We start from the raw sequence: 27,142 nt of genomic DNA, 5'->3' as shown, positions 1-27,142 counted from the left end.
GCTAAGGTCTGACTTTCAAAATTTTAGCGGCCGTAATCATGGCTGGCATAGAGTTGGTACCCAACAAATATTTGTGGAATATCTGGCAGCAAATGAAATTGCTACAGATACATGGTTATTTTTTCTTTATTGGTAGACTCTTGGTATTTGGAATTGCAGTGTTCCCGCTGGTTGTGGAAAAGATACTTTATGCCATATTATTTCAAAAGAGTGATTGGGAATTTAAACCTGAGCTGTATTTCCTCTCTCCTGGACAACCCCCCGAAGACCCTCGTACCAGCTTGTTGATCATCAATAACACAGGTGAAGAGAAACACAAGACTTTAATCCAGAACTGAGTTATTTTTATGGAGAGGGGAAAAAAACCAAATCGTAAGACAAGAAAATGTGCACTTAGACTTCATTTATAGAAAACAGCTGAGGAACTATGCATATTTGCTCTGATTTTGGAGATGATAGTGATGGTGGGATAAGACAGAAAGAATGTGGGTCACTAGTTAACCTAGTTCAAGAAGAACTACCTATCTCCCCGACTACCCCAAGCTATTATGTGAGAGGGAAATAAACTTATGTGTTGATTGAACCACTCTATTTGAAATCTCTTCGTTGCAGCAGCCTAACCTGTTCCATAAATATTATACACACTGATTGACATGAAAAGAAACACTTTTATACCCTATGCCCCTCCAATAAGATCTAGGAAGATTCCTGAAGACAGCTTGGTACCCAGGTTCTTATTTATTCTAAATTATGGGTAATTGGTTTTGTCTAACTTCTTATTTAACTTTGAGGAAGCTTTTGTTTCTGCCTAAGATGTCAAACACACACACACACACACACACACACACACACACACACACACACACACACACATATTCAGCATAAGAGTCCTGTCTTGATGAGTAACCCAGTCCATTCCAATATTCATATATGTCTGTGACCTGGGGTTATAGGTTCTCCTCTTTAAACAAAGGTGGCCTTTTAATTTCTGTTTCTCATTCTCTTTTCAATTTTGGTTTTAGAAAGTAAATTTTATTCACTCTGCTGCCTTAAAATGGGAAGTCTTGCTACTGGTGTATATTTATTTCTAAGATCCAGAAATTTTCAGGCTACGACTGCCAGCCTATTCATTTTTGTCTTTCAGCCCATTGTTATCTCATGTGTAAAGCTTCCTCTCCAGTTGTCCTAAGAGCAATATACTTGGATTAACTTGTTTTATTTTCCTTCCCTGGACTCAGTTGTGAGGTGTTTTGTGATTTAAGTTTGAGGCTTCTATGCCGTCTTGTTCCTCTTTTCTCAAAATACGATGATTCTTGGTAAGATGTTCATCTTTAAATCAAAGAAGCCCTGTTTGCCTAAGTGAATGTGGGTAACCATTAAGGCTTCCTTCCTTAGGTGACTGTGGAAACGGAGTGTTACACTCTCAGGATGCATGGAAAGCTTATTTTCTGTGTACACGTTTCCTTTCCCACCTGGTGGGAATCCTAATTCATCTGGGGCTTGACCCAGATGAATTTTCTGATCCCAGAACCCCTTCTGAGTCCCAGTGTGAACTCCATTTCAAAGTCCAAATGAGCAAAAAACGAGAGTCCCCCCTTGTTTCTTTTTCCATTCCATCCTGTCCTTTTAATTGTCTGGAGTTACTTTCAATCTTGCCCTGCAGTTTTCCCCAAATAGTATCTCTTAACACGTAAATCTGCGGACTTGTCTCCTGGGGACAGCTGCTCCATGTGGAACATGGGAGAGGACTGTGGGCACTTTGTTTCAGGTGGGGTTGACCAGTTAATGAGCATGACTGTGGCTTCAGAGCCCACTTTGCCCCCTTGAATTTGTCCACCCTGACATATATATATATATATATATATATATATATATATATATATACACACACACACATATATATACACACACACATATATATAATTTTTATTTATTTATTAAAAGCATATTAACATATTTTATATTTATACATATTTAATATATATTAATATATTATATAAAACAGATCTTAATTTATATAATTTAAAATATAATATGTACTCCTGAAATATATAATATATATAGGTAATAGATATGTACATGAAATATACGTATATGTTAACATACACATAGTATATATTTACTTTTCTGTTTTTTGAAGAATAAAGCAGAGAGGGAAGTATCATTATTATTATTGGCCATTTTAGGCTGGCTCATCTGAAGTACTGATTGTATTTGCACAAATTATTGAGTTCAAGTGTATTTTTTTTAGCCAAGAGTCATAAAATAATCTTGTTTTAATAGTTACATGTTAACTTGCCCTAAAAAGAATTGTAAAGCTAAGTCATCGCAGCACAAGATTTGATAAATAGGAAACGGTAGAGTGGGCTAATCTCATTATCGTGATGCCCAAAGAGACATGCCTTCGCATAAAGTTGTGTACGTATTGACTTTAAATTGTGTTGTGGTTTATTTGAAAGACTTGACATGTATGTTCTTGTGTTCTGTGGGCTTCTGTTATTGATTTCATACTAGAGTCAAATATTGAAGATTTTATACAGTCACTGAAACATCAGAATATACTTTTGGAAGTAGATGACTTTGCAAACAGAAATGGCACTGGTGACCTGTCATACAACGGAGCTATCATAGTTTCTGGTAAACAAAAGGTATGTTTGCCTCTTGTCTCTTGCTTTTACTTTCATGAAAAAAAAAAAGACAAAAACAAAGCGCTACATTTTTAACCGTTTTAAAAACGGCGTCAACCCAGCTAGTACACTCAACTTGATTTAAAAGCATTTGGGGATCATTACTGAATAAACTGTGAAATGTAAGTGAGCTTTTGTAAAACATTTCCTATCTTAACTTTGGAATTAGATGATTTCTACGTATGAAAGTAGCTAAATGTAATTGCATTATTCGGGTTCAATAAAATGTTAGACCTTATAATCACCAACCATGACTTTAAGGAATCCTATTCAATGGCTAACTACCCTGAAGATGTTTTCATGTACAGTTGACCCTTAAACAACATGGGTGTTAGGGGCGCCAAGTCCCTGCACAGTCAAATATCCATGTATAACTTTTGACTCCCTAAAAATTTATCTCCTTGGAGCCTACTGTTGACCAGAGCCTAACTGATAAGATAAAGAGTCGATTAGCACATACTTTGTGTGTTCTATGTATTATATACCGTGTTCTTGCAATAAGGTAAGCTAGAGAAAAGACAATGTTACTGAGAAAGTCATAAGGGAGAGAAAACACACTTACACTACTGTATTATATTTATCGAAAAAAAATTCTCATGTAAGTGAACCGTGTAGGTTAAACCCGTGTCGTTCAAGGGTCAACCGTATTGAGAATATTAATATGAAAATGTTTTTGTTGTTCTTTAGTGATTTGGAATTAGCGTTACTTTGTCTTTGTTTTATTCAAAGGATTATAGATTTTCAGTCGTGTGCAATACCTTGAGGCTGCACTGTTTTCCTATTCTTGTGAATATTGTTAGCAACGGACTACTTCGAATGTTTAATTCTACACAAAATATTCGAATTGAGAGAAGCCCATATCCTTTTGTAAGTATTGGATTCACTCATTCTGAACAATTAGGAATTTGGCAAGCAACCGGTGTGTTCCCTCTTTAGCTTTTAAATATTCATAATTGATTGTTAATCCTAAGGTGGGTTTTTTTGTCCTAACATTTTAAACATCGTATCTAACAAAATAACAATTTGTTTTCTTGTTATTATCAGGGAGTGCTCATGGGGGAACTTGTCAAGACTTCGTCATAGTCTTCTAGAGAATCTCCTGCAAAGATACAGATTTGATTGCAGAAGTGTATTGGAGAGAGTGTGAGTGAGGGTGTGTGTGTGTGTGTGTGTGTGTGTGTGTGTGTGTGTGTACGCTGAATCGGAAATCAAGAACACTTGTAAAACAGCTTTAGAATCTTGTAAATCTCATATAATTTGTTGGTGGACCCCCATTGACTAAATGGATAGTAGCTGGATCTGAAGGAGAATCAGCCAGTTCTTGGGCTGCCTCCTGATTAATTCCTTCGTCAAGCCATAGTTGCTCTGCATCCCAGGGGTATCTGATGTGCACAGGCTACATTTCCGCGGCTCCTTGTCAGCTGGCTATAGCCTGGATTTGGACAATAGGAAGCAGTAGCGGGAGAGCAAGAGGACCCTGCAGCAGGGGGTCCAGTCTCCAGTCACATTGCTTCCTTCCTGTGCCCCTCCAGCCCAGAAGTGACGGTGTCTTCTTGCTTTATCATCCTTGTTGGCTTCTCTGCTCTGTCCACCCATGTAACCAGTGCATGATTGTTTTCTTTCTAAGTACTGAAGGTGGTAATGGTTTTCTGGTCAGACTTTGATACTCAAGAGGGATCTCTTAAGAGCTGACTCAAGCTATTTCGAGCCAGGAGACTGGAAGCACAAAAAACAGGATTCGAAATGGAGCCACCGATCAGTCGGTTAAACATCTGACTCTTGATTTCGGCTCAGGTCATGATCTCACAGTTGTAAGATCGAGCCCCGGGTGCTCTGGACGTGGAGCCTGCTTGAGATTCTCTCTCTCCCTCTCTCTCTGCCCATCCCCCAACCGCTTCTGCTCTTTATCTCTCTCTCTCTCAAAAAAAAAAAAAAAAATGGAGCCATCAAAAGGGGAAGCCCATTTTGTGACAAAGGGGTTGAATTCAGTTTTGGCTTCTCTGCGTTAGTGGTGCTGGGGGTACGTGCAAAGAGAAGATGGACAGAATATACTTGAGAGGCCAGCGGTGGACGCATGCATCTATGAGTGAAGCCACCACTAACTGTGAGAGCCAGCACAGTGCAAGAGTAGGGTGGTCTGAAGGGAACACTCCAGAAAGTAGAATCAACTGGCAGTAGAAAGAGATAGATGTTATCCCCTCTTGATCTTTTAGTTTCTAAATGTCAGTACTTGTTTATTCAGGATCAGAATAGACAAGGCCCCAAGGTTCCTCTCCTGGGCATCCCCAGCGGCACATACCTTTCTTCTCTCGGCCGTTCTAATGAAAACAGTGAGGCATTTTCCCACCTGGTGAAATATTTGAATGGATGGGCAAAGCCCCTCAAGCCTTAAGTAAAGTGGAGAGTGGTAGAATTATTTTGAGTTAGCCTACCGTACCGTTGAACTGTCATTATACCCAAGAGTCAGGCCTGTACCCCGCCTGAGCATAGACCCAGCCCCGGGCAGACACTGGTTTGGGGACGGCGACTCAAAGTTCATCTCCTGGCCCACTGGCTTGGTGGCATGAAGGGCCATCTTCATCTTCAGAACACGTCTGACTAGACGCTGGTGTCTTCACACATCTATCACCGGGTGTGCTGAGAAAGACGTGCGACTCAGAACGGAATAATCTGTGTTTCCAGGATCGTAATTCCCAAATGATTATTTTTGGTATCGTGGCCAAACCACATAACATAAAACTCATCACCTTAGCCATGTTTAAGTGTGTAGTTCAGTAGTGTTAAGTCTATTTGCATTATTGTGAAACAGATCTCCAGAACTTCTTCATCTTCATCCAGAACATCCGTTCAAATATTTCACCAGGTGGGAAAATGCCTCACTGTTTTCATTAGAACGGCCGAGAGAAGAAAGGTATGTGCCGCTGGGGATGCCCAGGAGAGGAACCTTGGGGCCTTGTCTATTCTGATCCTGAATAAACAAGTACTGACATTTAGAAACTAAAAGATCAACTTCTTCATCTCCAGAACTTCATGCAGAACTAAAACTTCATCCCCATCAAACAAGAGCAGCCCATTTTCCTCTTCCCCCAGGCCCTGCTAATCATCATCCTCCTTTCTGTTTCTATTAATTTATTGCTACTTTTGATACCTGATATAAGGACAATCATGTAGCATTTAGTTTTTCGTGACTGGCTTATTTCCCTTAGAGTAATGCCCTCAAAATTCATCCATGTTGTACCATGTGACAGGATGTCCTTCCTTTTAAAGGCTGGATAATAGTCCACTGTATGTATATATCCCCCATGGTGTTTATTCCTTCTTCTGTTTGATGGACATTTGGGTTACTTCCACGTCTTGGCTATTATGGATAGTGTTGCTATGAACATGTGTGGGCAGATCTCTCTTGGAGACCCCTGCTTTCATTCTTTTCGATATACACCCTGACGTGGGTCCTGATTTATATTTTGCTTCTTGTTTTCTTCTAGAAGGTGAAGCCTCACGTTAAATGATCGGACATCGTTTCCCCTCCCACCTTCATGCATAGATGTTGCTGAACTAGGCATACACTTTTATTTTGATTTTCTAAGACTTCGAAAAGCGTATTCTGGATGATAATTAGCGTTTGTTCCTTTCTTTTTTTTTTTAAAACATTCACCAGTTTAAAGTGCCTTTTTTACATTTGCAGAATTACGTGTTATTCTGGATTGGGCTGCCAGAAGGTTCCATGTTCTTATTTTGGGTGGTGTGCAGTATGTCCCCTTACATCTCCATGAGCAGTGTCAGTGATTACAAAGTAAGAAAGGGGGTGGGGGGAAATGCGGACACTTCAGAAATTGTGTTTTAAATGGTGTGTGTTCAAAATGTTTCCCTGTGAGGAAAACATATAAACATGCATTTAATTTAGATAGTATAGTTAAGCATTATTTCTATCAAGTCAGAAAGTTTAGTTCCAAAACACAAAGTATCTTTTACTTCAAAATTTCAGGAAAAATGCAATAATTTTACAGGGACTCAAATTAATTTAAACTTTCAAAGGGGATGATTATACGACTTTCGACTGCATTATTTCCCAAGGAAAAGGAAGAAATCGTTGATATTCACGCTGAGGACCAGATTGAAGACTTACGTCCCCTTTCTACTGTGATAGACACAGATATCTCTTTGAGACCCTGCTTTCAATTCTTTTTGGTGTAGACCCTGAAGTGGGCCCTGAATTATATTTGACTTTATATTTTACAAAGATAAAATTTGTGGTTGTATTTGTATTTGTTCCTGTCTGTGATCCAAAGCAAAACAGTTAAATCAGATTTAGCCAATGGGCCAGATGAACTTTGAATCACCATCCCTATTCTGAGCCTGGAACTCCCAGAACATACTTGGGTAATGGGTATTGTCCTTCAGGTCACAGAACAATATCTGTCTTGAAGGAGGCCTATGCCTTGATCATTATGAGATCTGCTTTTCTATTCATTAGGCATGTGTTAAAGTGGGAATCTAACCTATAAAATAAAACATGTTTTCACAATGGCCGCCATTATGGAATTGGCTCTTTAGACCTCGGGTTCTAAACAGTATGTGCATAATTAAATTATTAGAAGATCTACAATAACTTGATTACATTTATCTTTAAAATCTCCCCCAGTGTGTTTGTTTTGGATTTGGATTTCAACTGAATCTGTGTATCTCCTGTTTTCTCATCAGAGGAGAATTAAGTCCCAGCTATGGATCTCTGGCCTCTACCCTTCTGCCTACTGGTGTGGGCAGGCACTGGTGGATATTAGCCTCTTTGTTTTTCTTCTCCTTTCAATGTATTTAATTTTCTACATCGCAAACATGACGAGCATTTATATCACGAGTCGAATTGTGTTTGCTCTGGTAAGTGACACACCATATAGACAATATCTTATAAATTATAATGCTTGATATTTTCTATAAGGAAGACATACACATTTTCATTTTGTCATCGACTAAAACCAAAAAAAAAAATTCAAAGTGCATGTGCAACAAGACATTTTAAAAGATTTGTAATTTCATTTTTCCCTCAGTTAATACTTCAGGGTTTGACCCTGATACTGTTTGTATTATCTTCAGGCTGTGATTACGCTTGGTTATGCAGCTTCGCTGGTCTTCTTGACGTATGTGATATCGTTTATTTTTCGCAAGAGGAGAAAAAATAGTGGCCTTTGGTCATTTTGCTTCTTTATCGTAAGTACACGTACAAACCTATTGGTAGAGAGACAGTTATTTTTTAAACTTTCACTGTCACGTTAGATATGATCACCTTTGCCTTGAGAAATGGGAAAAAAGTAATACCTTTCGATTACACTGTAGAAAGGAGAGGAAATGTTACATGTTTCCGAGTCAGTGACCTTCCTGAAGAAGTCACGTACAACCCTTTGACTAGCGTTTCTGGAGAACCTTACAGAAGACCGGAAGTGCAAGGTGCTACTATTGAGTTTATGGGTTCTTCAGAATACAGGGCTTCCTGGTGACATTAGAACAAAAAATGGCTTTGTAACATTTGTCAGCAGAAATGGACTGTACTGTCAAATGTCACAGTCCATTTCTACGGGCTTCAAGAAGGTATCCTTGAACCTCAGACGCTAATAATTTCCAAGATTGGAGATGTTTTTGTACCTACGCCAGAGAACTTATTGGTCAACATGAATGAAAGATTACTGAATGCCCAAGATTGCTGAAAACGTGGACAGAATTTTGTCAGCCAAGTTCTAGGATTTCGAAGGGTATCATTTCTTTTTTTTTTCTTTCTTTTTTTTTTTTTTTATTTTTGACAGAGAGAGAGAGACAGAGCATGAGCGGGGGAGGGGCAGAGCGAGAGGGAGACACAGAATCTGAAACGGGCTCCAGGCTCTGAGCTGTCGGCACAGAGCCCGACGCGGGGCTCGAACTCACAGACCGAGAGATCACGACCTGAGCCGAAGTTGGACGCACAGCCGCCTGAGCCACCCAGGTGCCCCCAAAGGGTATCAGTTCAACAGAATATGAAGGCTTTCCAGACTCGATACACCAGAATCTGCCAGAACAATAGCTCTCACTGCTTGGCTTAGGGAGCGGGGAAGATATAAATAATGAAAGTCTCGTGAAGGCAAATTTCCTTCAAAACATGGTAGAAGGCAAAATAGATTCCGCATTGTCATATAAATTCTTTTGCATAATTTTTCAGCTGTAAGTGAATAAATGAACGAATGAAGAAATTTGACTCTGCTCTTTCTAAGCAAAGTCATGCTAATGCAAATCACCTGTCCTATTAGGATTGTGGAATAACGTGATGGTTAAGACATTCACACTGTGATATGAACCAACTAGTAAATAAAGGGCTACAGCAGATAATTGAACACGCAGCTCTAAAACAGTTTTTCAAATAGAAATATATTTACATATGATTGGGTGGCTTTTTCCTTTGCTGCCAACTATTTTTGAATTATTACAGAGTAAAATTAGATGAGGCAGTATTGCAGAGTCAAAGTAAATTTTGGAAAATAAGGATTTCTTTGTCCAAGATGTAAAAAATATATATATACTCTAGTATTCCAGTATAATACAGGCTTATACTTTCTGATTATTTTCCCTTTTCCTTCCTCATCTGTATCTATTTCAGTGTGCTGGTCTCTAACATTTTATTTTTCTATCAGTGAAAAGAAGCTACATACTTATGGAATATTGGAACGTCAGATTTAAAAAAAAAAATTCGTTATCTGGTATCATTCGCCTCACTTTATAGAGGAGGAAAAATGAGTCGCTTGTTTCCAGGTCACACACAAACTATTGGCGACTCAAGAATAAAATTGACGCCTCCAACCTCACGCACATCATTACACATGTCACAAGGTATGAGGTAGCAGCAAGGTTGACAATATTAATTTAAAGTCTGTTCTGATCAGCATCTTGATTTGGGCGTAACTCTTTGATTTGCCATGCACCGTCCATCTTCGCACAGACCTCAAGCTGTTTTGCAATACCTTTGTGCCTGGTACAAAGAACTTATCATTTTATTTGAAATATGTGTTGAGGCAACGTGTATTGCGAGAACCGATCTTGCACGACGCAGTTAGTATCCATTTAAACCACGCCAGGTCATTCATTATCACTCACAGATCATATATAGAAATGTATCGGACGATGGGCAGTGCAGCTGTCCTTTTGTGATCTTGGGTATATTTGCAAAGACAGTGTAGGCGAGGCCTCTCCATCACTGAGTGAAGCCACAGTCAGCTGTCAGTTTGTTTCTGGAGTCCAGTGGATTCTCATAGCCCACAGGGTGTGGTACCTCATGGGTATCTTAGGTCCCTGTCTAATAAGGAAGCACCTGTCAGCCCATGATGGTGCCCATGATGTCAGCCCAAGAAGGGAGGTAACCTCTCTTCTTTGCACACTGAGTCTTAGCTTATTGGTTGTAAAATGAGAAAATGTTTTTGAAATTTTGCCATCTAAAATGCTTATTGTGCTCTTACTGAACCCTTGATTACAACTTCTTTAGTTGTATTCCCAATTGTTTTTTATGTGTAGATTATCCATTCCCCCCAAACTCTAAATTCACTGAGTAGCCATTCAACATTCCCTTATGTAACCCACTAAACAGTATAGTTTTCTGACATAAAGACTTAGGCATCACACACACATAGGGTTTTGAATTCCGACTTTGTCACTGACTGACTGTGTGGTCTTGGGGATGTTAGTTATGGTCTCCAAACCCTGGATTTCCCATACAAGGAAGGGATAGCAAGAATGACCACATTATGGTGTTGTGAGCATTAAAACAAACAACGCATGCCAAGTTCTTAATGCCTGGGGTTTGTGTGATATTCAGCAAATTTAATAGCTACAACTTTTACTATTTTTATGATAATTCTCACACTAATAAGATCCAGAAAAGGTTCAATATCGTGCTCAATACACACTGTGGACTAATAAACTGATCTTTAAAACAGAACAATGAAAAATCATCTTTATCCCTCATCCCACATTTACCAGGATTTTGAAAGCAAATAAGTCCATTGTAATCAAAATGCAGAGTCTCAAAATCAATCAGTGTAATCAAAATGCAGATAAAATTATCTGTTTGGAATGGGGCGTAAATGGAGCAGGAATGACATTGAGAAAGCATTAGTCTAGGTAGGAGGCAGTATGGACTTTTTAAAATAACTACCCATAGGGGACCCTGGGTGGCTCAGTCGGTTAAGCATCAGACTTCAGCTCAGGTCGTGATCTCAAGACTCGTGAGTTTGCGCCCCGCGTCGGGCTCTGTGCTGACAGCTCGGAACCTGGAGCCTGCTTCGGATTTGTGTCTTCCTCTCTCTCTGCCCCTCCCCCACTCACACTCTGTCTCTCTCTCCTTCAAAAATAAATACAACATTACAAAAACTTTTTTAAATAAAAAAATAAAACAAAGTAACTACCCATATAGCTTCTCATCTTATGCAGGTTTTTATACATTCACAATATTGTTACCTTAGCTGTAAAAGGGTGATTTCTCTCTTTATCTTGTCTTAGACTGCACGTAATGCACTCTCAGGAAGTCTTTGCCTTAATCTCCAGGTTTTTATGTAAAATGTTTCTGTTGGAGAGCTCACAGTCACGTTCATTCTCATTAACTAAAACCCCTCCCTTCCCTTCTCCATCTGAAAGTGGTAAATCTGTATGTGGGGAAATTCTGATATAGATGATAACATTTACATTTTAAATATTTTCCCCAATATCAATGGACCGTCTATGTCTGACATGCAATATGTCTTCACTTGCCTTGTAGACTTCAACCATCATGTTTGACACCCTTGTAATGAATCACTTCAACTTACCTGTCTTGATTTCCAGCATGATATTAATTCCCTCATCCACCATGGGTGAATTTCTAGCTTTTTTGGCAGAGGTAAGAAATATTAACCGTTAATAGGTCATTAATTTTGAATATGCAGCCTATTCAAGTGCTTTGCCCCAATTCCGTAAAGACAGAATGCAGGCTAGTGGTTTCCTGGGGTTGGGTTGGGTTGGGTTGGGTTGGGAATGGGGTTTGATAGCAAATGCATATGAAGTATCTCTTTGGGGTGATGAAAATGTTACTAAGGTGAATTGTGGTGATGCTCTCCCAACTCTGTAAATTTACTGAAAATCCTTGAATTGTATACTTAAAATGGGTGAATTTCCTGGCATGAAAAGTTAACCTCAATAAAGTTTTGCCATAGGCACTTTGCAAAACATAAGCATTGTCAAATGCTATTCAAATCTAATGCCAGATTGAAAACCGTTGCCTAGTTTAATAGGTATTCATTATCCATTGTGAGGATAAAACCATATACAGGGTCATTTATTCATTCGAAAGTACACATTAACCAGTGGTCTGTGTTGGACCCTGTGCTGGTCTTTGGGAAACAGTATTCTGTGTCAGGTACTGTGCGGGTCATTGGGGACACCTGATGAGCAAGATAGCACAATTCATCCTTTCACCATTCACTTGGTGAAACAACTCAGTGCAAAAGGCTTAAAAGTCCCAAAAGAGAAGGGCAAAGTGCCAAGGGCAGGATACAAAGCACAGCTGACATGATCTAGAGAGTCAGATGATTCTTCTGGGGGAAGCAACGCTTCCACAGGATCCTGAAGAATGAGTCAGAATTAATTAGCAGGAGAAGGGGGCAGAAGGTAAGCATGTTCTGTGGAGGGAGGCAAAGGCACTGAAACAGGAAAGACCAGGAGGCATTAAAGAAAGTGGGATTCAAATGGAAAGAAGTGAACGAGGAGATAGATGTGCTGGGTAGCTCAGCCAGGAAGATGCTCTTTAGGGCCCCACATCATCCTGGATGATACTTCAAAGAAAGTAGGGAAAGCTGCCCTAATCCCTCATGTTCTTGGGGCCCCTGGGAAGCCCTCTGTCTGCATAAGCACTTTTCCATTGACTGAGGAACACTTAGAATTCTCAATTGGAAATCCCTTCCTTTGCTTAAAGCAATCCCCTAAAACATAAGCAGACCTGCCGAGTGAACCACACTAACTTACATCTGTCGTACGTTATTTAGGAGGAATGAGCTACTTTCTGAACGTACTGATGGATGATGGAAGAATAGCATGATGTGGCTAACTAGTATGGTGGGAAAGTCACCATCAGGGTAGGGAGGGGCCCAGAAAAGGCTCTTGAGGGGCATTTGGGACAGATATTTCAATCCCTATTATTTTTCACAAGGATCCTCTCTCTGTGATGCCTTCAGTAGACCCGAAGCAAATGTTAAAACAAAAGATTAAACAACAACAAAAGATTGGAAAAGAGAACAGACACAGGTCACCTGTTCACTGGGAGACAGCATTGAGTAGCAGTCCCCTCTCTTCCCTGCAGTGGAATATTTGTCACCAGTGCACACAGAGGACTCAAGCTTGATGCTTGCATTGAAAATATGCAATTTGTGGAATTTAATTTTATTGATTGGTTGGTTGGTTGATTTTTTGGAATTTCATTATTTAAATGCAAATCATAAAGCTGATGAATTTCCACTTAGCTCTTTTTCTTTTTGTCTTTGCAGAGAGCCCAGGCGTACCATTCAGACAATCAGGACCACCATTTTGATCTGAGTGGAGTTGATCTTCTAGTATGCCTAATAGTAAGAAGGCCTTTCTACCTCTTTACCTATTTTTTTTTTATAGTTACCATTTACTACAATATTTGATTTTATCTGATGGGTACCAGCTTTGAAAGCCCTTTTGATACAGTCTCAGAATAAGATAATTCAGATATGAATCCAAATCATGAGTTAGTTTTTATATGCCTGAGCGGACTGGGTAAGTCCAGAATTTAATAGAAAATTAACTTTTCATGTTTATTTATTCTTTTTATGCCACCTCCAAGTTTGAGAGAGCTTGTAAGAAACACAGGTTCAATGTAACTTAAGTCCTTTGAATTAGAGATAAAAAGGGCAATGTTGAATAATAAAAATGAAAGGGAAAGATGATTTTGTTGGTATGCTTGGGCTGAAGAAAGCTACTGTCTCTGGATACAACGTGTCATTACTTTTCCAGACATAGAAGCAAAACTGGACAGAAGTCCCTGCCCCTGTAGAGTTTATATTCTGGTTGAAAGAGCCAGATAATAAACTAAAATAAATAGTATATATTGTGTCCGATGGATAGTCAGGAAAGGCCTGATTGAGAACTAAAGATTGGAGGTGGGGCAAGAAAGCAGGCTGTAGGGAGAGCTTGGGGAAGAGCATTCCTGTAATAGGGGCACGAGGGACCCTGGCTTGTCCCAGGGTAAGCAAGGAGGCCAGTGTGATCGTGGCAGAGTGACCAAGGAGAGAAGGGTACAAGAGAAGATCTCAAAGGTCATGGGGTAAAGTGCAAAGAGGACAGAAAGAGCTGACACAGAGCATTCTGGGTCACTCTAAGGACTACCTTTTCTTTGAGTAACTGAGGACTCATTGGAGGGTTTTAAGCAAAGCAATATGATTAGACTTATGTTTTAGTTTATTTTATTGTTTTCAAGTTTATTTGTTTTGAGAGAGACAGAGACAGTGTGAGTGGGAGAGGGACAGAGAGCAAGGAAGAGAGAGAAAATCCCAAGCAGGCTCTGTGCTGCTAATGCAAAGTGCGATGCGGGGCTCGAACCCATAAACCTATGAGATCATGACCTGAGCTACAATCAAGAGGCAGATGCTTAACCGACTGAGCCACCCAGGCACCCTGTGTTTTTTTGTTTTTAAGTTTATTTATAGACTTATGTTGTAAAAGAGTAGTTCTAGTTATTGTGTTGAGCACAGATGTTGGGGGCAAGGGGAGGAGAAGGAGAAGGGGACCGGGGAGCAAGGTGTTGTAATATCACAATAAGAAATCATGGCGGCCTGGACCCTGGAGGGGAGCAGCACAGGCAGGAGTGAGAAGCAGTTGGGTTCCGGGTGATTTTGAAGGTAGGGCAGATAAACTCAGCTGACAGCCAGGATGTGGGTTGTGAGCAGAAAGGAGGCACAGAGCTGGATGGTCACCGGACAGCCGGCTTTCTCCCCGGATTTGTAAGAACGATTCGCCTGTATTTTACCTGAAGACAAAGGCCACCAATTTAATTCAGACGCTTAAATAATGTTTGTGAACTTATGCCAACGTGTAACCGCTGTTCTTTGCTCCTAGCCCTACTTTCAGACGCTGATACTGGTGTTTCTCCTGAGATGCATGGAAGCGAAATGGGGAAAGAAAATAACGCGAAGGGATCCTGTTTTCAGGTTGGGAGAAAACTTAATTTCGAACTTAGTATCACATTTGAACCTTCCTACGTAGCGGCTGCGCTACTGACCTGTTGGCGTGGGTTTATATTGACAACGTATGCAGCAGGCTGATTTTCACGATGGTTGCTGGATTGCTGACTTAACTGCCTGGAAACAGGACTCTCCGTCACTCATCGGCGGAGGGAAGTTTTCAGTTCCTCCGGAATTTAACGAGTACTCAGATATGCCAGTCTCTCCTCTCAGGTGATCACGTGTCCTTGAACAGAGGAGGTGGGATGGAGTTGGTTGAGGAATGTAGCCCAGAGTGTTTCATAACAGGGACCTTCTAGAAGAGCTCTAGGAAGGGCGGACAGTAAAAGATGCTGAAGCAAATGTCAGGTGTCCTTAAGTTGGGCTCAGAGTCAACAGAGAAGACGTAGGTGACCTGATTTTGAAAGCAGCAGCAGTTATTTGCCAGCACATTCGAACGGGTCAGAGATTCTAACTGGAAGACGGGCAACAACATGGAGGGCATGAAGGGAGCAATTCTGGCCACGGGGATGGGAGCTCTTGGGGAAAGCGGAAGCAGTGTATTCACAGGGCCATGATCATCATCACCAGTTTACTGAAAGAAAGGACAATGGCACGATCACAGAGCTCCCGACTGAAGGATATCATTCATAACGAAGAAACCTCTGTCCTACATTTCGTTTTGTCCACAGAATTTCCCCCCAAAGTAGAGGTGCTCAACCCAATCCAGAAGAACCTGGTGACGAGGATGAAGATGTGAAAGCAGAAAGAATAAGAACGGCAACTGCCCTGGCCACTTCACTCTCAGAGGAGGTAGAAAAGCAAGTGACAAAGTGGATGTTAACGGCCCTATATTCAAGAGCTATCGAGAATAGAGGGCGATATGCTGGTTTTCATTGTGAAAGTTTGGAGTTCGGTGCCTTTTAAAAAAAAAAAAAAATTTTTTTTTAAACGTTTATTTATTTTTGAGACAGAGAGAAACAGAGCATGAGCAGGGGAGGGTCAGAGAGAGAGGGAGACACAGAATCTGAAACAGGCTCCAGGCTCTGAGCTGTCAGCACAGAGCCCGACGCGGGGCTCGAACTCACAGACCGTGAGATCCTGACCTGAGCTGAAGTCGGCCGCTTAACCGACTGACTGGGCCACCCAGGTGCCCCAGAGTTCAGTGCCTTTTCATAATTCTTAAATATGCAAGCGCTTCTTTGGGGTATCCTCAAGGTGAAAGGAGAACACAGAATATAATGGTTTTATTCCACTGTAAAAAAAATTTTTTTAATGTTTATTTTTGAGCGAGAAAGAGACAGAACACGAGTGGGGGAGGGGCACAGAGAGAGAGGGAGACAAGAATCCGAAGCAGGCTCCAGGCTCTGAGCTGTCAGCACAGAGTGCGACGCGGGGCTCGAACCCAGGAACCAGGAGATCATGACCTGAGCCAAAGTGGGACCCTCAACTGACTTAGCCGCCCAGGAGCCCCAGTTCTATTCCCCTTTTGAGAAAAATGGGCTTTGATAGGTAGAGCTATCATTTCAAAACCAAACATTTCCCAAGTTGGGGAATTTAGGTGAGATTTGTTTTCAAATGCTGAATAGGGATTAAGATTTAAAGGGTTACTCTTTTATCTGCTAGACAGATGTTATGACGTGCTTGTGAGCTTGGGCACTTTTGGGAAGGCAATGAGCCAGTTTCCACGAAGCTATCTGTGTTAATTTTAGAAGCAAGAAATATTATTGACATCAACGAATGCACATTACATTTGAAACAAGTGGTATTGATTTGATTACTGTCAATCTGAAATATACTTTGTTTTATGACATAGAGTAAGAAAGAGTCCAGCAGTGAGAACATAGGAACATAACATCTGTGAAGCTTAAGAGGAAAATCACACTGTCCTCTATTCCAGAAACCTGTCATAATTGCTAGCTGTCTCCACAAAGAGTATGCAGGGCAGAAGAAAAGTTGCTTCTCAAAGAGAAAGAAGAAAATAGCAGCAAGAAATATCTCCTTCTGTGTTAAAAAAGGTTTGGCAGAATCACTTAAGCTTATTCACCATTATTTTAAAAGTACCCCACTGAATATCTATGTTATAGGCACCATTGTACTTGCTGAAGCATTCATTCATTCATTCATTCATTCATTCAACATATATTTTTTAAGCATGCCAGGGACTACTTTGGGTGCTGGAATATAATCATGAAAGAAATAGGCAAGTCCCTATCCTCATAGATTTTGCATCCTAAGAGAGGATCAAAAAACAAAACTAACTTATCAAGAAAAGTGTCAGCACAAAAGCAATTTCTTTCATATATATATATATATTTTAATGTTTATTTTGAGGGGGGAGGAAGGGGCAGAGAGAGAGGGAGATACAGAATCTGAAGCAGGCACCAGGCTCCAAGCTGTCATCCCAGAGCCCAACGCTGGGCTTGACCTCACGAACCATGAAGTCATGACCTGAGCCAAAGTCTGCCGCTTAACCGACCGAGCCACCCAGGCGCCCCAGCACATAGCAAGCAATTTCTATGTGGAGCATTCAGATACGTGAAATGGCACGAGCAGCTTGGGGCTACATTCACTTAGGGTTAGGGAAGAGCTTTCTAGAGCAGTAACGTTTAAGCCAAGACCTGGGTGATAAGAAGGTGTCAGTTATGCGAGCAGGAAGAGGTAAGAGCACCCAGGGAGAGAGAACATCACGGGCAGGGACTCAGACCTGGGGTTGCCTTTGGAATGGTCGAGGCACGGAGAGACTAGTGATGCAGCTGCAGATGGGAGAGAGGAAGTCCGAGTCGGGAGCAGGGCCAGACTAGGTGCCACTCTGCGAAATACAGCCACGGGTTGAGATTTTTATACCAAATTAGTAGAATGCCACCAGAGAGGTTTTAGCCAGCTTTTGGTTAGCACTTAAGCGTTGCAAAAAAATCGCACGTTGGCTATTATTGGCTTGTAAATATGGGTGCCAGACAAGTTAAGGGGCTCTTATATCAGTTCAGATGAAAGACAATGGTGGCTTGGATGCAGGTGGGGGAATTCGGGATGGACAAAAATGTCCCTGCCTTTCCAAGTTTAGGGATCACTCAACCATGGACTCAGAACATCTGGTGCCTACTACCGAAAAGCACCTGGCACATTTTTCCCTGAAAAAAGTAATCTGGAAGACAAAAGACTTATTGACATCAAACCCACAAGCTTTTCACTATTATTTCATATAATTATAGGAGTTAAAGGACATGGTTTGGTGACATGAATTGCATGTATGTGATCAATTTCAAAATAGTGCCGTGCGTGGAGTTTGTGATGACTCACTTCGCAGATTGATAATCAGTGGTTCTCTTTCAGGTGAGATTTTGGGATTGCTAGGACCTAACGGTGCCGGTAAAAGTTCATCTATTAGAATGATTTCTGGGATCGCAAAGCCCACAGCTGGAGAGGTAGTAAAGAATGGAAGAATGATTTTTTATTCCCAAACTATAAATTTCGTGATAAATGCAGGCTGTATCTTCGTGAGACTCTACTTTTAGCAGCTTCGATGATTTTCTAGAAGAAATGTATGAACCGATGTCTATTGTATTCATTTTTTTAGCTTTTTAATTTTTGTCTATTTATTTATCTTTTTAATTAAGCCCTTTTTTATTGAAGCGCAGTTAACAGTGTTAAATTAGTTTCAGGTATACAATATAATGATTTCAGTATCTCTACCAGTTGCAACAGCGTGGTTGGGCGTAGAGGGTATACTGTGAAATGATTGAAATAAGTCAGACAGAGAAAGACAAAGGCTTTATGATTTCAATCTGATAATAGTCTGTCGATGCTCAAAAACTTGCGGTATTTTTTAGCTTTGTGTCGGTGTCTTGGGGAATCGTGAGATGAGAGAAAAGGCTGCGTGTGGGTCTAAAACCGGTTTACTTTCTCAGGTGGAGCTGAGAGGCTGGGGTCATCAGGGAGACAGCATGGTGGGCTTCCTGGGGTACTGTCCTCAGGAGAACGTGCTGTGGCCCTGCCTGACAGTGAGGGAACATCTGGAGGTGTTCACTGCCATCAAAGGGCTGAGGAAAGAGGACGCCACTGGTGCCATCTCACGGTAAAATGAGGTCATCTGGTTCCTTTCGGTCCCCAGGCAGGGAGGGAGGCTGTACCACTGATGCTGAATTCACTAATAAAGAATGGAGAGGAGAAGCGACGCCTCCCCCTTTTCAGAGAGTGTCAGTGGTAGGGCAGGGTTGGAGGGCGGGAGCTGTTTCCCGCATCCTTGATTGAGGGATCTTTAAAAAACACAAAAATGCATATAATGATGGACGGTGTTAAATGAATGGATGATCACGCATAAGCATCCGTTTCAGTTCCAAGTTCGAAATTCTGGTTACCCTCCAGGACTTTTTACGAGATGAAAAGCCTTCCATGTTCCAAAACGAACTGTTCTTCTCTCCGATCGTTCGAGTTTCAGAAGAACAGTGCCAGGCTTCCCTCCAAAAGCTATTACTCTTCTGTGGGATCACATTTTCCAAACATCCTCTTTTGCTCTGATATTCTCATCCTTTTCCCATCAGGCTGGTGGATACTTTCACCCTGCGCGAACAGCTAAATGTGCCGGTGCAGAAATTGACGGCAGGAGCCACTCGAAAGGTACGTGTGATGTGTGATGTTCCTCTGAGGGCCGGTATGATGGAAGCAGCGAAATGAGGTGCGTCTCTGCTTTTCAGTTGTGTTTCGTGCTGAGCATCCTGGGAAATTCACCTATCCTGCTTCTGGATGAACCATCGACGGGCATGGATCCAGGAGGGCAGCAGCAAATGTGGTGAGCATTATCATGACCCTCAGAGCCAGGAGTATAACCTTTATGCAAAAGTTGTGTTTTTAAACTGATCTCGGGACACCAAATCCACTCATTTCTAATCTAGTGGAGATAATCCGTATAATTGGGAAAATAAATATTTAACACATAGATTCTCTGATGTATCATCTTCATGTGGTATTCACATTAAAAAAAGAAAAAAAAACCCTTGGGGCGCCTGGGTGGCTCAGTCGGTGAAGCGTCTGACTTCGGCTCAGGTCATGATCTGGTGGTTTGTGAGCTCGAGTCCCACGTCGGGCTCTGTGCTGACCGCTCAGAGCCCGGAGCCTGCTTCGGATTCTTGTCTCCCTCTCTCTCTGCCCCTCCCCTGCTCATACTCTGTCTCTCTGTGTCTCTCAAAAATAAATAAATGTTAAAAAATACTTAACCAGAATACCGTTGGCATACCTAAAAATATTAAATATTAATATCAAAGCGTTAAAATATTAAACACTTCGTATTATCAGAAACCTAATCGATATTCACATTTCTGCTTTTTTAATTAGAAACTTGGCTGATAAAAACGATTCCTAAACTGTATTTTCTTTCTACAATTCTCCCTCCATTTCTCTCTTTTTTTCTACCCTTTTTTTAATGATAATTTTTTGATGTGCTTCAGGCAGATGATCCAGGCAGCCATTAAAAACACAGAGAAGGGGGCCGTACTGACCACCCATTACCTGGCTGAAGCAGAGGCCATTTGTGACCGTGTCGCCATCATGGTGTCTGGAAGGCTGAGGTGGGTGTGTTTCTGGAGTCTGTGCTTGACCCTCAGAACAAGATTCCCCACAGGAAGGGCGAAATCGCTGTGAGCGCCTAGAGTTCTTTCCTTCAGTTCACTCAGGGATGCCCCTTTCCCTCCATCTGAAATTTAAAAATAACGTAAGAGTGGCTCAGTCAGTTGAGAGTCTGACTTCAGCTCAGGTCATGATCTCACCGTTCGTGGGTTCGAGCTCCGTATTGGGCTCTGCGCTGATGGCTGGGAGCCTGCTTGGGATTCTCTCTACCACTCTCTCTGCCCCTCTCTCTCAAAAATAAATATTAAAAAAAAAAAAAAGGAATAATGTAAGAAATTTAAGGAGTAACATTTTTTCCAACATGTTTTCCTTCTTGCCCATAGGTGCATCGGCTCCATCCAACACCTGAAAAACAAACTTGGCAAGGATTACGTTCTAGAACTGAAAGTGAAGGAATCGTCCCAGGTGACTTGGGTTCAAGCCGAGATTCTGAAGCTCTTCCCACAGGCTGCACAGCAGGAAAGGTGAAGGAGCTTCTGATTATGGAAAAACCTGTTGGCTTTACCCACTCAAGTGGTTTCTTTTCTGCTCTGTGAGAACTTCAGGATGATTTGACTTCATAATAATAGTTAGGGACCTCAAAAACCGATTTACAGACTCCTCCAGATTGTAAGAGGTTGGAGAGCCACCCAGGAAGCTGTGTCCCCTAGGAAGGCTTGAGGACACCTTGCATGAGCCTCCTCAGCCATCCAGGGCTGGCCCCAACCCAGAACATGACTTGGAAAAATTGGGGGAAAGGAACTTCTCCTGCATGGAACCCACACGGGACCACAGTTGGCCCCATGCGCCTTCCACAGACCTCCCTGAAAATATTTAAAAGATGTAAATATTTACAGTTTAAAAGATGTAACGTATTTAGGGTGAATTCCCCTCTAGGAAACAAACAGCAGTCGAGATCATCAAACATTCTCCCTCTAATGAGTTTTCACGCCTCAAAATGGAGAACAGAAAGGCGCGTGTGTGGACCTGTACGTCGGCGTGTGTTTGTGTATGCCCGCCTGTTGATGGGGGACGATGCGAGGAGGCGGGACAAGAACTGAATTTGGAACTCCGTGGAGAGAGGAGCATGCCAAAGAAGCAGGGATAGCAACTGCTATTTCCATTTTAGCCCAGCATGAATATAACGGAACTCTCTAAGGCTGTGCCAGGGCAAGTAACCCAGTCCTGTTTCCAGCCTCTTGGTGTTACAACTCCAAGAAGCGATTTTGATCTAGGTGGGATGGCCATGGGTGCCAAGGCTGGAAGAGGAAGGGCTGGGCTGAAAGGGGCCAGGCCTGGAGGTGTGAGCAGCTCTAGGGCCAGCGGGGGGCATCAGACAGCCATTTGAGGATGAGCTGAGACTAGACACCAAGTCATGCAGCTGGAAGTAACAAGTGGAAACAATCCATTCCGGCTCTTCCTGTCCTCAGAGCTCAGGGAAGTTTATAGTTAAAGCCTTTTGAACTTTCCCTAGTCGGTCCCTCTCTCTGAACCTCACATCCCCCTTCCCTTAGATTTCTAGTGACAAAGATGAAATATTAAGTTAATTAATTAAAACCTAATTAAAATTTTTTTTAATGTTTATTTATTTGTGAGAGACAGAGACAGAGCAGGAGCAGGGAAGGAGCAGCGAGAGAGGGAGACACAGAATCCGAAGCGGGCTCCAGGCTCTGAGCTGTCAGCACAGAGCCCGACGCGGGGCTTGAACTCACGAACGGCAAGATCGTGACCTGAGCCCAAGTCGGCGCTTAACCGACAGAGCCACCCAGGCGCCCCTAATTGCAACCTAATTTAAACTAAGCAAAGGGATCAGTTCAGATGCCCATGTTCAACAACAATAACAGAAAGGTTTACATACACTGAGCATACATGCAGATAAGCTGCATTATTTCTAGGAGAATTCGCTCCAACAGCCAGCCACCAAAGACCTTTTAAGGATTTTCCATCGGTCATGTTATTTGTTCTATACATAAGCCATACGTTAACTGGCATTATTTTTATTTTCTTCAGAGGAAACTGATGTCAATATCAGTATTTATTTTGATGGTCATCTTCTCCCCTTGAAACTCAACGTCAAATATGACATTTTTCATATTCCCAGGTGTTCGTCCTTCTTGGCCTATAAGATACCTTTGGCGGATGTGTACCCTCTATCTCAGACCTTTCACAAATTAGAGGCAGGTAAGAGGTATCCTTGTAAAATAAAATTTTGGAAGAATCTGTTCAGACTTAGGTAATAATTTCGTGGTAGATAATTGTGTAATATATTTTTCTTTTGTTTAAGTTTATTTTGAGAGAGAGAGAGAGAGAGAGAGAGAGAGAGAGAGCATGAGCAGGGGAGGGGCAGAAAGAGGGGGAGAGAGAGAATCCCAAGCAGGCTCTGCGCTGTCAGGCTGGAGCCTGACACAAGCCTCCCATCCCACCCACCATAAGATCATGTGACCTGAGTGGAAAACCTTGCCCCCATCCATCAGGAGACCTGCCTCTGTGCCTGTGTGTTCTGCCTTCCTGTCACAGTGAATGAACCGTCCGTGTCTCTTGCTCAGTCTGTCCCCTGCATTGTGCATGGCTCCTCTTGCCACTGGAAATTCTCTGTTCTTCCTCTTCATTGGCTTTCAGCAGACTGTCATGGAGTAATTTCTCACACAGCACAGTGGTGAAAACCCCCAACTCCTGTGCCAGCCTCTCTACCTTGGTAAATCCACTGGATCTCTGCAGGTCTAAGATGACCCATCTCTAAATGAGGGGTAAGGGAGCCCGGGAGGCTCAGTCGGTTGAGCGTGGGGCTTCAGCTCAGGCCACAATCTCCCGGTGCATGAGTTCGAAACCCCCATCGGGTTCTCAGCTGTCAGCGCCCAGAGCCTGCTTCAGATCCTCTGTCTCCCTCAGTCTGCCCCTCCCCTGCTCTCTCTCTCTCTCTCTCTTTCTAAAAAAAATAAATAAACATTTAAAAAATTAGAAATGAGAGGTAATATCAGTGCCCACCTGGCAGGGTCATTGGGAAGATTAAATGAGTTCGTTTGTCAAGTGCCTAGACCTGTACCTGGCCCATCGCGTTTGAGAGAATACGAATCCCAGGTTTATTCCCTCCGCTCTGGACACCCTGACTTCCCAGTACTTCCTAAATGCTACCAGACTTGCACACTCCTGCCTCAGGACTTTGCACTTGCTGATTCTGCTTCGTGAAATTCTGTTTCCTAACTACCCACCTTGCTTTCTCACTTCTTTCAAGTTTCTGCTCATTTCTTACCTGGTAACTATGGCCAGCCCCAGCCATCCTGTAAAAAAAAGAGTGCTTGGCACTTCCTGTTTCCTTTACCTGATTTATTTTTTCTCCCTAGTAGTAGTCATCATTTATTATATATTTAAGTCCCTATTTATTTAAGGCCCATACTCCTGCCCTTAGAGCGCAGGGGTTTTGTTTTCGCCCCTCCTTTGCCTATGGTACCAAGGGTGGCTCACACACAGAAGATTCTCACTGGGTGAGTAGTGAACTGTGAACGCTTGAATATGTAAATTCGATGACCAGTCTCACAAGGATTTCCCGGTGGGGATGCCCAGCATAGAGCTTGGTACAGCAGATAAACTGGCTGAAGACAGTGACACAGAAGTATTGGGTCCTTTCAAAGTGGAAGGGATGGGACTGAAATTTTTCTTCTGTGTAAGAATGTACCAATCAATTATGTAGTTCCTCAAGGAATTTATATGTCTCCCAAGACACATATACTAAGTAATAAACCACATCAAAATGTAATATGAGAAAACTCTACTATCAAGATTCATTTAATTTGCATTTGTAAAAATTTATTTATTGTCAAGTTAGCTAACATACAGTGTAGTCTTGGCTTCAGGAGTAGATTCCCGTGATTCATCGCTTACGTACAACACCCAGGGCTCATCCCAACGAGTGCCCTCCTCAATGCCCATCTCCCTTTTCCCCATCCCTCTAACCCCCCACCCTCATAACCCTCAGTTTGTTCTCTGTATTTAAGAGTCTTAATTTGCATTTATATTAACACTATGACTTTTCGTGATTCCATTCTTTCACCAAGCGTTTTTTTTTCAGCTTTATGTTCTATTTATTTTAATCGTGTGTATTTTTATTTTGTATGCCTTTGAAAAAATTCTTAGTAATAAATTGTAAGCATCTGCTATTCGTCTTTTTTTTTACCCCCCCCCCCCCCAGTGAAACATAAATTTAACCTGGAAGAATACAGCCTCTCCCAGTGCACATTGGAAAAGGTGGGTCAGCTTTGATGGTTTTGTATCATTTCACACGCTAGTACCATTTATATTTCTTATTAATTTGGAAGACAATAAACAACTTGATATTCTTTTTCCTTCTGCTATGTCTCCTTTTTAGGTATTTTTAGAGCTTTCTAAGGAACAGGAGCTGGGGAATTTTGAAGAAGAAATTGATACAACCATGAGATGGGAACTCCTCTCTCCTTCAGACGACTCTTAAAAGCTCAAACCTATTAATTCTTTGTGTCATATAAGCTTATGTTATATGTTATAATTGGCAGTATATATAATTTTAAAAATCATTAACATCAATATCAGGTATGTTTTGTATGTTTAGTTAATAAATGAATAAATTTCAAGATCATTCTTCCTCTTAAATTTAGGAATGATAGAAAATCTGGGATAAAGCCAATACAAAGTATTGATAAAGTTACTTAAAGACCAGGTACCAGGTATTGTGAAAACATGATCACAAATTTGGAATTTTTTTGAAGTATAACTTCAAACATGGCATATAACTTTGAAATATGACATTTACTAAAAAATTCCCTTGCTGAAATATGTGCTACACGCCCATTTGGAATGCACGAGGTTTATGGGTTTGCTGTAAAACACAAGTAAAACCCAAGAGTCTTCCTCTGAAAACTTTTCAGAAATTGTTTTGAAATTCACAGAGTGAGGAGTCCCTTGGACTCACAAATGAACAAGCACGTACATCAGAGAAGCAGTTCAAACATACTTTTTGAAAATAGGGGCATCACAGCATTTGTTCAGATTTTAAAATTTTTGAATATGTTATTTTGTGATTATGGGAGGTGTTGATTTATCACCAGCTCATTAGCAGTTTTCTGTGTACAGTTGATCCTTGAACAACATGGGGATTAGGGATGCCAAACCCCTATGTAGTCAAAAATCTGCATATAACTTTTGACTCCCCTAAAACTTAACCACTAATAACCTACTGTTGACTGGAAGCCTTCCCAATACCAGAAACACATATTTTGTATGTCATGTTTTATATGCTGTGTTCTTGCAATAAGTAAGCTAGAGAAAAGACAATGTTATAAGAAAATCATAAGGAAAAAATACATATTCTGTACTGTATGATAAAAAATCCATATGTAAGTAAGCCTGCACAGTTAAAACCCATGCAGTTCAAGGGCCAACTGTATTTTCTGCTATTTTAAAATCACTTCCCTCTTACATATGTATATGTACATGTGTTTCTATCTGTATACACACACACGTATCATTTTTATTACTAAATTTTAAAAAAATATGTGTGTGCTTTACATGTAATTTTATTTTTTTTCCTTAAGCAATAGTTATTTCATTTTGAATATCACCAGAAAATTTTTTGGGTACCAAGCAGTATTCTTGATGTCCTTTTTTTTTTTTTTTTGGTGATATGTTATATAACTTAAAACAAATTGTGATACTCATTGAAGAACATTTGCATAATGGAGAAAAATATAGAAATGGAATAAAATTGAATAAAAGAATCACCACACTTTCTCCACACCAAAAAAAAAAAAAAAAAAAATCAACTTCTTTCTTTAGTGAACTCTTTTACAGGGGTGGAATCATTATAGTATACATAACTTCTTAATTAAACATATACGCATATTTGCTGATAAAACATTGGAATTGTTTTAATTTACTTTTAAACTTATGGTGGAGTTCTAGCTTTCTATGTTTGCATTTTATTTTGTGTTAATTATTTGTATTCTTTGTTCATTTACTTTTGTACTTTAATCTTTTTCATATCCATTTTGTAAACTTTCATACAATTAAATATTTATCTGCATATATTACATACATCAAAATTATATCTGGAACATTATATTTCTAAATCCATGATAAATGATCGTACTGTTTATTCAGGATCCTTCGCACCCTGTAAAGACAAATTCATATCATAATGAGAGTTGCATTTAAATTCTTTCTAAAACTCAGGCAATAAATTCTCCTGTTTTGCTCAGATGTACAAGACCACAACATACATAACCATTCTCGTAATGATATGATGAAATCTTTGCTTCTATTCATTATAAGTTATAAATGTTCTTAAGTGTTGTAGAAATACATTTACAAAGTACTGAATAACCAATATCAGATGATGTATGAATATTTTAAAAGATTAAACTGGACATGATTTGCTAAAACCATCATAATATGCTTGTTTTTGAAAACTTGGGTTTTTATTAGGAATATGTTCAAAAGCAGATACATGGGTATGAAAATGGAAGGAGATCAGAATAAAACAAAAGGGATTTTTTACAAATTTTTTTAAAAACTTTTTTAACATTTATTTATTTTTGAGAGGCAGAGAGAGGCAAAGCATGAGCAGGGGAGGAGAGAGAGAGAGAGAGAGAGAGAGAGAGA

General features: G+C 40.8%; 1 protein-coding gene across 4 annotated transcripts in view; it reads left to right on the top strand.

The window, feature by feature from the left end:
• ABCA6 (ATP binding cassette subfamily A member 6) overlaps nt 1-26,925 on the top strand; it is a 60,880-nt gene extending 33,955 nt beyond the window's left edge. For 2 of the 4 annotated variants that reach the window (XM_060645572.3, XM_060645573.3), the window contains exons 20-39: nt 137-303; nt 2,515-2,648; nt 3,417-3,554; nt 6,373-6,480; nt 7,389-7,562; nt 7,779-7,892; nt 11,455-11,574; nt 13,214-13,291; nt 14,808-14,899; nt 15,604-15,724; nt 16,812-16,929; nt 18,245-18,336; nt 18,820-18,986; nt 19,453-19,528; nt 19,606-19,700; nt 20,356-20,475; nt 20,857-20,997; nt 22,614-22,693; nt 24,699-24,754; nt 24,876-26,925. In XM_060645572.3, the coding sequence (XP_060501555.2) occupies nt 137-303; nt 2,515-2,648; nt 3,417-3,554; nt 6,373-6,480; nt 7,389-7,562; nt 7,779-7,892; nt 11,455-11,574; nt 13,214-13,291; nt 14,808-14,899; nt 15,604-15,724; nt 16,812-16,929; nt 18,245-18,336; nt 18,820-18,986; nt 19,453-19,528; nt 19,606-19,700; nt 20,356-20,475; nt 20,857-20,997; nt 22,614-22,693; nt 24,699-24,754; nt 24,876-24,977 (2,293 nt within the window). In that variant the 3' untranslated portion in view covers nt 24,978-26,925. The other 2 variants (XM_060645574.3, XM_081791096.1) reach the window with 2 other exon arrangements.
• The last annotated feature ends 217 nt before the right edge of the window (nt 26,926-27,142 follow it).

The sequence above is a fragment of the Panthera onca genome, chromosome E1, assembly GCF_046562875.1.
Source record: "Panthera onca isolate mPanOnc1 chromosome E1, mPanOnc1 haplotype 2, whole genome shotgun sequence".
NCBI classification, from domain to species: Eukaryota; Metazoa; Chordata; class Mammalia; order Carnivora; family Felidae; genus Panthera; species Panthera onca.
This window is presented reverse-complemented; position numbering and strand designations above follow the sequence as displayed.